At 38.7% G+C, this 13,125-nt stretch overlaps 1 protein-coding gene across 1 annotated transcript in view; it reads right to left on the bottom strand.

Annotated features, from left to right (window-relative positions):
* Not10 (CCR4-NOT transcription complex subunit 10) overlaps positions 1-13,125 on the bottom strand; it is a 149,528-nt gene that overhangs the window by 20,320 nt on the left and 116,083 nt on the right. The window contains exon 9 of the mRNA XM_067148623.2: positions 1,734-1,912. Coding sequence (XP_067004724.1) covers positions 1,734-1,912 — 179 coding nt within the window. The remainder of the gene's footprint in view (positions 1-1,733; positions 1,913-13,125) is intronic.

Genomic DNA, 13,125 nt, shown 5'->3' with positions numbered 1-13,125 from the left:
ACAACTCAACACCTGATAAAAATATCTTTCCAGTATCGTTTTATATTAACTTAGTGATACTTATAACTTCTGCTCTTTAAAACGGCAAATTATTGCTATAACAGCACCAATCCCACTGGGCCCCTAGCTAAATCTGGCAATACTTTCACTTAATTGCCATGCTCTTTGCTTTCATATTTTTTATACAATATCCTTTGGCTAACTGTTGTTTTCTACTGAACCCAATGGTATTAGGTTACAATATCACAGGAGGCTTTCATTTTCATATCTCTCATGCTGTAGCAGTATTTATGGAATGTCTAGTTAGTGGAAACAGAGCATTCAGTAGGCAAATCCAAAGAAAAGCAGCACGACTTCTGGGCGATTTCCAATGAAAGAGTACATGCATACCTACATACATTCCATTCCAGAAATCTTCATTATAGACTGTTATGCCTTTCAGCATTCAGTCTCAAGTATCTGTGAATTTACTAGTCCACCACAATCCTCTATTTGTAACTAGTTCTGTGACTCGTTTAGTTCTATATCTTTTATCTTAAAATAGTTGGAAACTGAGAATACCCACTGTAGTGTATGTCTCCCTCTACTTCTCTTACGCTCCATAACAGAGCCCATTATTCTCCTAGGTAACCTATCTTCCTCCATTCATATCACAGCTTCATCCATCGAGTTCATTCCTAACTTATCCTTGATCTCATTCCAAGCACCCTCCTGCCATTGTTCCCACCTGTTTGTACCAGCAATCATTCTCGCTTTCATGTTTGTTACTTCTAACATATAAATAAGATATCCTGAATCACCCAGCTTTCAATCCTGTAAAGCAAAGTTGGTCTGAAAACCGATTTAAAGATAGTTTCGTCCAGGAGCTGACTTCCTTCTTACAGAATACTGTTGATCGCAACTGCGAGCTCACTGCATTAACTTTGCTGCATCTTGATTCAATCTCACTTACTATATTACCATCATGGAAGAATACATATCCTAAATACTAGAAATTATCTACCCGTTTCAGCTTTGTATCCCCAATCTGACATTCAAAATAATCTCTTGGATTTCTTACCTATTGTCTTCAATTTAATTTTGGTAATGGTAATTTTCATACCATACTCCCTGCACCTATTTTCAAGTTCCAAAATATTAGACTGCAGGCTGTTTGCACAATCTGCCATTATGGCCAAGTCGTCAGTATAGTCCAAACTGCTTACTAAGTTTTCACCAAACTGAATCCCTCCCTGCCATTTAATGTCTTTCAGTAGATGATCCATGTAAACTATGAACAACAAAGGTGAAGGATTACAGCCTGGTCTAACCCCTGTATGTACCTTGAACCAGGAACTCATTCTGCCATGAACTCTCACTGCAGCCGAGATGCCAATATAAATGCCTTTGATTCTACCCTTAATCCCACAGTCCCCCAGTACGGCAAACAACTTTTCCCTTTACTCTTACCATATGCCTTCTTTAGATTTATGAAACATAAACATAACTGTCCATTCCTCTCATATCATTTGTGATCTTTCCTACTCTGAAATCATTTAAGACTAGGTAAACAACCAATGGGAAATCTGCCACCAAGGCAACAGCCCTAAATATAGTTCTGTGGTGAATGAATGATGATTCAAAACAGTTTAATGGTTTAGATAAGTGAAGATTGGTGTGTCAAAGTCAAGATTACAACTACAAGTACAGTAAGTCAAAAGTATGAATTTTAGAATAAGCAACACTTTGGTTACCTTTTAGAGGTTTTGATGGTTCAGTAGGGATATCGCCTTTATCATGTTCAGGATCCTTATCATTACCAGGATATATCACTGATATATCTTTAACTATTTCAGGGTTAAGATGGTCAATAGCATCTGAAATCTTGTCCATTAGGATTAAAGCCTCAGCACAGTACAAATGTCCCAGCATCCTACAAACAAAAGAGATACAAATCAACATTTACCTACATATATAAGAGTTTTATCTGTACATTGCTCAGAATTAAAAAAGAACTGCATTTCTGCATCGGCTGTGTCCACAGTAATATGTAAATGAGTTTAATTTTCCTTCATCTCTGTCTGTACGTATGTATATCATGAGAAAATGGCTGAGCAAAATGTAATGAAAATCGGTATGTACAGTCAGGGAATAAGTCACTACCATCTAGGGTATAAATAATTTTATTTATACTGGTTGAAATGGTAGCTTAGAGGAAGCCCTAAAATGTAATTCTCAAGTATCTATGTTATTAGCGGTCCTATCGATAAACACTGACACAAGTGTATTAAACTGATATAACTTGAAAACAATATTCGTTAACCCATGGGTAAATAATGCAAGTATCAAGCTCGAATTATTATTATTATTATTATTATTACTACGACTTGTGAGGTTATGTTACGAAACATGTGCTGTATATATTTATATGAGTTTAGTTTAAGAACAAGTAATTAATACCGTATATAATTTATTATTACCTTTATATATGATGTATAATCCACAGTAAAATTGTGTAACACACTGTAATATCCAGAATAACACTAGGTACGACAAGAAATACGTAGAACCTTCCTCACAATTATAACTATGTATTAGGCACTCTAGAATTTACGAGAAAAGGTGTTCGGTAACATCCTTCTAGAAGGCTGGCCAGTCAACCTATAAAAAGTGGTGGAGTTGAGTTATTGTTTAATAGGAGCTGTTCTTGTGAACTCATGTTGTGTTTATGCCGACATGCTAGTAGCAGTCAGAAGTCAACTGTTTCAAGATGGCAGTTGTAGTCTCGTGATGTTTTCGTAGTAGTGTTTTGTTTGTGACGGCAGTTGATTAGGTTATGTGTATGTTTAATGTGTAACTTGTAAATATTTTGCTTAATCCATGTTAACGCCAAACATCACTAACATGGAAACATTGTTCAATCGTGTTAACTGGCGATGGTGGTGGTTTTTGTCGCAACTGTCTTAAGTTGAAAACAGTGTGGTCAACTGTAAAGATGATTATCAAAATGAGAAAAAATCGTGAAGGAATATCATGAAAGGAGGAAGAGGTCCCTTTACATTGGATATCCTAATATCACAGAGTTGGAAGAAAACTAAATATGAAGGCCTACAATATCAAAAGTCCATGAAATTGATCAACAATAACATTACATTGACTATTATATTTGTTGTGATTTGCTTTGTCTCCTCTGACATTACTGCTTCATGACCAGTAGAACAGCCTGCTTGAATACTGGTGGGAAGTAGCTGGGGAGTTATACATACATTACATACATTATCATTATAAACTGTTATGCCTTTCAGCGTTCAGTCTGCAAGCCTCTGTGAATTTACTAAACGTCGCCACAATCCTAGATTTGCAACTAGTGTTGTGGCCTCATTTAGTTCTATACCTCTTATCTTTAAATCGTTAGAAACCGAGTCTAACCATCGTCTTCTTGGTCTACCTCTACTTCTCTTACCCTCCATAGCAGAGTCCATTATTCTCCTAGGTAACCTATCCTATAACTTCCTTTTTTAGCATGCCATTCCTCTAACTCATACATGTTCTGATAACTACTGGTATGTGATACACTTGTTCATTCCAGTATTTCAGCTATTTGATTCCTGCTATGAGGCGCTGATAGGAATGGACAGGGTGCGCACTTACTGGAGGACACCAGAACTTCATTGATAATGATGATCAGTGTTCACAGCTGTCTGTGAGGGAGTCACTCCAGCTCTGGAACTTGCCACTGTCAGAATGCTAGCATAGTACTATTCATAAAAAAGGGAGAAACTGTCATACTTCACTTGATCAAGCATTTAGTATGATAACATTGCTTTTAAACATGATGTTCCAGCCTGTTAATATTGTGCTCTGACAAGAATATTGATATGATTGTAGTGATCAATGTCAAATTTAATATTTATCTGTGTCTGTTACAGCATCATGGGAAACATAGAATATGTGCTTTTAAATGAAACTTGGTATTCAGTTTAGAATCATGGTTGAGTACAATCTTAGCTATAAGTTGTTCAAAATATTTCAGCAGCAGGGGGTGCTTCAGAAGGGGCCTAATCTATAGAACTATGCACCTGTCTTACTGTTGGTTTTACGTGAAAATAGCTCATGGCGACTTTTCATTCTATACTTTTTACGATACAGCCTAAAATAAGGGAAATATCATTGTGTAGTATAAGTGAAGTCCAAGAGCAGGTAACCAACTCTATATACTGTAAAGAAAGTTGCTATGGAGATCGTTCTGGCAAGGCTTTGTACATCTGTCAAATAGTTTTAAAATAATAAACCGATATATGGCTTTCTTTTACATGTGAAGGAACAGGTCAGATCAAAGTCCAAAAGAATATGAAAGTGCAAAAGACCAGAGAGAGCAGGGAAGTGAGTCCATCACAAAATGCCACAGACAGGTAGATGAATGCTCGCTAATGTGTCTCAAAATATGGGGGAACTTTATGAGGGGTGGACAAACATGTAATAATGCACATGCTAAGTGACTGACCTGCCCATGACAGTTACTACAGCTAGTCTTCAATACTGAGGTCAAGCATAAGGCAATGAACCATATTAATTATAGAAAAAGAGCAGCTGGAAGAGGCCAGTCTAGATTATATTAACGACTTGAACGGATGTAGTGTATTTTACAAATGGAGACGAATCTTAGCTTATGATTCTAAAAATGTTAATTGAAAAGGCTAGGACTTGCTAGGAACCCTTTAAAAGACCAGTTGTTGTACTGACTCTTGTGTTAGAGAGCATTAATCCATTCACTTTGGATGATGAGGCATGCCCTCTGCATCTCAATGGCCTTCAACTCAGACGATAGGTTTCTCCCACTGAGCATAGGCCGTTACATTTCTGTTTGTAGTTGAGCTACCCCTGCAAGTACCTTTGGTGTTTAAGGTTCTATTAATAGCTAAGTGAAGTGGCTGTCCAATCCTTGTGTTTGCTATTGGAATCAGCACAATATGCCTTTCAGTTCATTATTGGCTGGTGGTTATGAATATGACCATATTGAGAATCTGCTTGAAAATAATTTTTGATAGTGGATCAGAAGTGAAAGTGATAATGAAGAGAGTACATGTGATGAAGATAGCAACAACAACTTAAATGAGGTCAACTGTCTGTCGTCAAAAGTGATGGTAAGATTACATATGGGTGATTTAGCGCAGGCACAATGAAACTGAGTGAAAAAGGACAAAGGTGACTGGATATGAGAGGCAGGGGAAAACAGTCCAATTGCTCATTCATTCATTCGCCAGGAACCATGAAGTGTCTAGTGCTTCAGAATAAGTTTTAGGATTGTCCTTTGTTAGAGCTTGACGTGTTTTTAGATCATATCTTTTCAGCAATTGCAAGTGAAACAAATGATTACATTAGGAAATGGTTATCCAAACCTAATATGAAAAAAGATGATGATGATAGGGGGGTCAACACTAATGAAGACTAGATAAATGCTTAATTCACTCTCAGCATTCTAACAGCATACATTCAAAAGTCCTGAATTCAATTTTACTGTAGCATCCTTGATTATTTCAAAAGTTTATCACACCAAATCCTCATCCTAAAGAGCACTGCTGGTAAGTATAAATCCTTTGTATGGTAATTAAAAGAACAGTATGAAAATATTTGAACTGTGTGATGATCTGTGATAAGTTTAGTTTTGTTTTGTTGTCTACTGTAGTGCAGTGCAGTACAGAGCTGTTTTAAATTTTCAGGTCAGGAGATTTAAATCTGGTTTCTGAATAAACTCTGTAACCTTTTAAATATGAGGAGAATGGATTAAGAATTTCTATTTCTGTTGGAAAATATTCCAACTAAATTCACACTGAGTGAATAACATTTTAGGTTAACTGAAGGATCAAGAGTTCATACTCAAAATGTATGTCACCTTTAACATGAAGGTGTGGACTGTCAATCAGTCAAAACCCTGCTTTAGACTTCATCATTTCACTGCTGTGCTGTAGCGACAATTCCCGAGGTCTCCTAATTTCTTCCTCAAAATCAAAACAGACCAACACGGATTACATTTTAAAACATGTGGGTATCTTTCATGAATGAGTGACATACATGGCTGCATCATGCGGCTCATAGGACCTGTGACAGCAGCTGGAACTAGACTCGTTCCAGATGCTTAAAATGGCAACTTTCCTGTTCCGGCAACACTGTGTTATAATACAGTTTTATCCACTTGTGTGTTATCATACCAAGTGAAATTCATCACCAATTGAATGATATGCAATGATGGTGTCATCGGTGTGAAAATTCAACAAAGGCAAAAGTCATGTGCAAATGAACCAAAGCAGCTGATCTGTGAACATGCTTGCACAAGTAGAGTAACTAGACTGTGGAAGACAACAATTTGCTTAATGTTGCACTGACAGAGATAGGTCTTATGGCGATGACGGGATAGGAAAGGGCTATGAGTGGGAAGGAAGCGACCATGGGCTTAATTTAGGTATAGCCCCACCATTCGACTGGTGTGAAAACGAGAAACCATGGAAAACCATCTTCAGGGGTGCTGATAGTTGTATTCAAACCCAATATCTCCCAAATGCAAGCTGATGGCTACAGGACTCAAATCGTGTAGCCACTTGCTTGGTGACTGTGAAAGAGATTGCCTCCAAAGTTAGTATTATAATGTTATTGGATTTACGACCCAATTACTACACTTAGAAGTCACTTGACTGTTCCTGTGCATTACTTAGGTGTACTACATTTATAGTTTTCAAGGATTCCAAGGTGCCAGAATTTTGTCCCATCGGTGTTCTTTTATCTTCAAAGCTGGCGTATTTGAGCACCTTCAAGTACCACTGGACAGAATCAAGATTGAATCCACCCATGACTCAGAAGGCCAGTGTACTACCGTCTGAGCCATCCAGCCTGACAGTAACAATAATAAGAAAAACAAGCCTTTATGGGTAGAGCCCTGCACGGATACGGATATCCGCAAAGTTAATGTCTTGGCGGAAACAAACTGTAACGCAGTGTGGATATTTTTGCTGATAATTTCTAAATAATGACGTTTATTGATTTTCACTCAGGTATACTCTTATTTTTGCTTGTGGTTAGGCGACCCTTGACACTGGTATGGGAGAATGGTGATATATAAAGAGCCCTGAGACCATCAAGCAAAAATCTAACCTAAACGTAGCTGGCTCCTGTCTTCAATTAGTGGAAGTAAGGAACAAAGGTCAATAAGTCAGTAGTTTTTGCAAGAGGAAGTCCTTCATAAACCTGTGACTGTAGGGGTTCTGGTGCCAGGCTCATTGTATTATGCTAACAGATCTATCCGTTTCAATATCTTGGGTGTAATATACTGTAATTAAATATTTATAATATCCGCGGATGAACATTTTGTGGATGCGGATGAAGGAAGTGCAGATGCGGATATTATTTTGTATATCCGCGCAGGGCTCTATTTATGGGGTCTCATGGGTCAGTTTCAATGTTTCTTTCTCACTAACAAGTTATGTCACTCTAGCTGAAGTCAGTGCTCCTATAAGCAAAACTGCAACCGTATCATGTGTTCACTAAAGTTCGATGATGATGATGATGGTGCTGCTTGTTGTTTAAAGGGGCCTAACATCTAGGTCACTGGCCCCTAATGGTACAAAATGAGATGAAATGAAATGACAAATTAAAAGCCCAAAAATGTCCACTGACCACAATTCAAAACCTGAGGATGAAGAATGAATGGATGGATACGAATTTAAAACGATCAGTCGAACCGACCCACAGTGCCTCACACACACAGAAGCTGGCGTAGACCAACAGTATTATTGACCAAGGCACTGCTTCTATAGCACAATACTGAATCGATGATACTTGTAGTCAAAAGGGGTCCAAAATCCAAGTCAGCGGCCCCTACAATGGTACTTATCGCTAGGAAAGTAGAAGCATGGTATTTGTCATGTTGCAGGTACTAATCAAGAGTAGCATAGACTCACAGTATTCCACACATTATGGTACTACTCGCATATGTATTACAGACCTATGCTGTTTCGCACATTGTGGTGCCATTTATAAGCAACGCAAACCTATGGTGTTCATCACATAAGGGTACTAACCACAGGGACTCATACTATCCCGTGGTGTTAATCATATAGTGGGCATAAATCATAGGCAAGCCGGAACTCTTTTTTTTTTGGCTAGTTGCTTAACGTCGCACTGACACAGATAGGTCTTATGGCGACGATGGGAGAGGAAATGGCTGCGAGTGGGAAGGAAGCGGCCGTGGCCTTAATTAAGGTACAGCCCCAGCATTTGCCTGGTGTGGAAATGGGAAACCACGGAAAACCATCTTCAGGGCTGTCGACAGTGGGGTTCGGATCTACTATCTCCCGAATACTGGATACTGGCCGCACTTACAAGCCAGAACCATGGGTTTCCTCATCCCATGGTGTCGCTCATATAGTGCTACTAATCACAGGTACTGTAAAAGCTGTCTTGCTCTCGTTTGCTACTAATCACAAACCTATTTGGTACCCAACATAGTGGTACTACCCGCAAGTAAAAGTGACACACGGTGTTCCCTGCATGGTGGTCACAAGTGGTTTCATGGTTCTAATTTGATCATCCCTTGGTCGCCCCTTTTAGTTGCCTCTTACGACAGGCAGGGGATACCGTGGGTGAATTCTTTGTCTGTGTCCCCCAGCCACAGGGGGTCCACTAAAGTTCTTTTGCTTGCCGAGATGAACTACAGTACATGGCGTTACAATGGATTTTCCCGCCTTCCTACCTTCTGACCACAACCAGAATTGAACCAAGAGTCTGGGATACAAGTTGCTATCACATTAACCACTCTATTACAGGGACTAGCAGCAACCTTGATTAAAGTCTTTGTTCTGAAGCTTAATTTTAGTCATCGGCAGTGTAGAAAGATACTATTACAATACTGACATTCATTGGAACCAATGTGAATAAGAAATATTGCGACCACTACACAGATATTCAAATGGTCTTCATTAATTTGAAGGTATTCCCAGCGACACTACACACACAGTTATGTCAAGAGAGAGGCCAAGTGCTGACTGAGAAAACATATTGCACGATAGGTATTGTTGAAATAAAGCATCTAGTTGTTCTGGCTTTGAAATTTTATTGTTGATATTTTATTTCTTAGTTCTAAATAGATTTACACCTATGAGTAGTGAATGTGCTCAACTTAGGTTCCAGTACCGAGACACTCCTGATAATAATTTTGATGCTCGGTAGTGGTGATTAAGCTGCTCTATCCTCTTGAAAGAGTTTTTGATAATTCCGAAGCCTTCATTGCAAATATGTTGCAACATTTTGTGACAGAAATTTTTTCACTGTTTGGCATTACAATTTTCTCAAATGTTCACCATTTGATTTGATTTTGCCACATATGTGAAGAACTCTCTGAGATGGATCAAATGATACCTCGCACGACATACTACCACACTGGAATTCAGAGCTACACCAATTAATGTCCACATGGCACAAAGGTTTAGTATCTCAAAATGGTGGTGCTATTGCATCACCTGATGATGTCATACCGACGTGTCGGGCTGAGTAGCTTGGACGGTAGAGCACTGGCCTTCTGAGCCCATCTTGGCACGTTCGATCCTGGTTCCGTCCGGTGGTATTTGAACGTGCTCAAATACATCAGCCTCATGTTGATAGATTTACTGGCACATAAAAGAACTCCTGAGGGAAAAAATTCCAGTACCTTGGCGTCTCCAAAAGTAGTTAGTGGGATGTAAAAATCAATATTATTATTATCATCATCATACCGAGGTCAGACTCTAATTGCCGAGTCCAATAGTCCTTCATCCTTACAATAAAATATTGAACAATGTGATCATGTATGTTTTCCAGAAACCATTTTGAAGTTTAAACATGTTTTTGTAATACTCACCAGTTCAAGTATGGTTCTAAGACTACAGACATCTTTTATGTCAAAAGATTCTGTGATGTACATGGTGAAGGCAGGCCAGAATTGTGTCTACAACCCTCTACAAATGTTAATGAGAGTTCCATCCCTATACCTGGAACTTTATTCATGTTAAAAACATTGTGCACATTGTGCAAAGTTCTTATACAGTGTCAATTCAGAATATTACATCAATGATACCACTGTCAGTTGCCAATAGCTAAGGGAACATCTGTGTAGCTACAAGGGCACAGAGAACATTCACTCAAGTGTCTCATTCATTCATTCATTCATTCATTCATTCCATTCCATTCCTGACCTGGTCGAATGACTGGCAACAGGCTGTGGATTTTCATTTGTGGATGATCTGATGAGCTAGTATGGCCAGTTGCAATGTAATATGTCACTAAAAATGCACTTTTCGTAATCACACCTAGATTTCTTCCTGCCAAATTGTGTTGATGTAAGTGATAAACATGATGAGCGCTTTTACTAAAATATTTCAGCAACTAAGCAAAGGTATAAAGAGAAATGAAGTGCTAACATGTTAAGCAATTATTGTTGTATGAAGAAAAGGGACACTCCTGCCACACAAGACCAGGGAGAGGCCAGAAAAGACTCTACTAAGGTAATTGTTTTTTCCTTTCATCTTTTCTTGCAAGATACTTACAATAAATATCTGTATATCAAAAACGAGAACTGGTCAATAAATTTAAGCTTCATTTTCAGGTTCTGTAACCCAAAAAAACACAAAGAAAACATATGTTCTTCACCATAACACTCAACTTTTAAAAATTTGTGTAAAAGTGAGATTATTCCCTTTTTTTTTTAAAAGCTTTTCCTTGATTCTATTACCGTACTTACTTGAGTATTAGACCCCCCTCGTGTATTAGACACCCATCCCCCCCCCCCCCTGGCTTTTCAAGACGAAAATGAAAAAAATTAATCTTGCATATAAGACCCCCTCCCCAACGTAATTCATCAGAGAAGAACGATGATTCCACTTTGAAGCGGGTACAAGTCTTATTGCAGCTCTGATGACATCGCACAAATTTGTGAATAGTTTCGTCTGTACAACCTACGCAATGAAAACGCATCAAATCCACGCGGTACATCTGTGTTTTGTAGTTAAGAAATATCCGCCTCCGTAGCGTAGGTCTACTGCAGCTCTAATGACGTCACACAAATAGGTGAATAGGACTAGCTTCTTGTCCGACCTGCGCATTGCAAGCATGCAGTCAGTCATGCTATATGTCTGTGTTTTGTAGTTAACAATGTCCGCCAGCTTAATGGTTAGCATAATTAGTTGCTGTTCTCTGGAGTCTGACTTCAATTCGCGGTACCGTACTGCCAGAGATTTACGAATGGCAGGAAGGTTGATAGACGGTAAAAGCGGTACATGTAACTCCCCTCCACTGGGGGTGTGTCTAAAAAGAGCTGTACCACCTCGGGATGAGGAAACTAGTTTACTACAGTTGAGAAATATTCGAGGTTATTGCTATTTATACAGCAGGCGAGATCATTAACAAAGTGGTCGTTTAATATCTCGTATCTCGGGCCAATATAGGTATATATTTGGAGAGAAGTAAGTTTAATACGTGATAAAAGCTATCCAATTAAAACAAGTGTTTTACTCGCCAACGTACCTAACAAATAATAATAATTTTATGTCCCCACGTACTTTAAACGATTTTCGGAGACGCCAAACAAAACATACTAGGGTATGCGTTAAAGAGACAACGAACGTACGATGTTAAACATTATGATAATAAAACGCATTACCACCACACCTGTAGATATCCATAAATGTGGTATATTTTCCTGTTATTTATTTTTTTTCTTTCCGTTGAGGAACTTTTGGCAATATACCTAACCTAAACAATGTGGTCTGTCTTATCTCAAGGACAGCTGTTTACGTAAATCCGGATGTGATATGTGTAGAGAACAATCATGAAATGTACTTAAAAATAAGGGTCTGTGTTTCAACAGCCGCAGTTATCAAAAGAATGTTTCCAGTTACTATGTATTACATTCGGAAGTACAACTCGTAACATACGCTAGTTATTAGTTGATGGTTCGACATGCCTTCTACAGCATGACCTTATTCGGAAGGAGTGGCTTCTGCTACATATACACCAACTGGGAATATCAGAGACCATCCCCAGAAACCATTTGGGAATAGATTCACACTGTTTAGACTCTATAGTCGGGAACAAAATTATTTTTAAAAGATTCAAAAAGATGGGACCTTGTATGCTCTCGATTGCAGTGCATGTCTCAAAGAGAATGAAGCATGGCTGACGCAAATGATGAGACGGCAGTGAAGATGATGTCACTTGGAATGCCGACACACCGGTAGCAGGGCAGGGAAGTTGGCGGCACAAGGCGATAATTCAAATGAAAACAGTGATCAGGCTTACTGTGTGGTAGGCCTACTGCTGAAATGACAGAAACAAATGACTGGCCATTAAGTTGTTTTGTATCAATATTTAATTATATGATAACATGATACCCTTATCCCTTTTTTCTATGGGGTCGAGTATGAAGTGAGACGAATCTTTGTAGCAAGTTTTTATGACCGTATGCCCTTCCTGACGTCAACCTCACCAGAGGAATTAATGCGATGTAACGAATGACGTGATATGAGTAACTAAAACAGACTTTTATATATACCGTAGGCCTAAATGTCGTGTTCACCATTTATTGTCTTTTTACGTTTAGAAATACTGCCTTCCGACGGAAATAGCCAGTATAACTTAAATACATTCTAAGTTTGTTAAATAATAGTATAGAATCTTTACACGTACAATTTATAGCTCTTTATAGCCTAGAAGTCATGTGTTAGCTGCACAAAATTTTGAGGTTATCGCATATTGGACTCCGCTTTACTATTTTTGGCTGTAAACGTGGGGGGGGGGGGGGAAGGGGGTCTAATACATGAGTAAATACGGTATGTACAGAGACTTCCAGATAGTCCCGATCTCTTCATGTCCGCAGAATAGCATTTCCAATAGGTCAGTACATTCTTGATGAACAGATCAACAGTTTAATCCTGGACTTCTCTGCATCAGTTTCAAGTGGCACTGAGTGAAGAGAACTTCTCCTGGATTTCAGTTGGTGTGGTGGTTGACGTCCAAAGGAGGAGAGTGATTCTTAAGAGAAGACTTCTGCGTTTCTAAATTTGCAGCTATTCCTGCAAGAGAAGTTTCTGTGGGAGCCGATGACCTTAGATATGAGGCCCCTTT

Source organism: Anabrus simplex, chromosome 5 (genome assembly GCF_040414725.1).
Source record: "Anabrus simplex isolate iqAnaSimp1 chromosome 5, ASM4041472v1, whole genome shotgun sequence".
Lineage (NCBI taxonomy): Eukaryota > Metazoa > Arthropoda > Insecta > Orthoptera > Tettigoniidae > Anabrus > Anabrus simplex.
The sequence above is the reverse complement of the archived record's forward strand: the minus strand, read 5'-3'. Positions and strand labels throughout refer to the sequence as shown.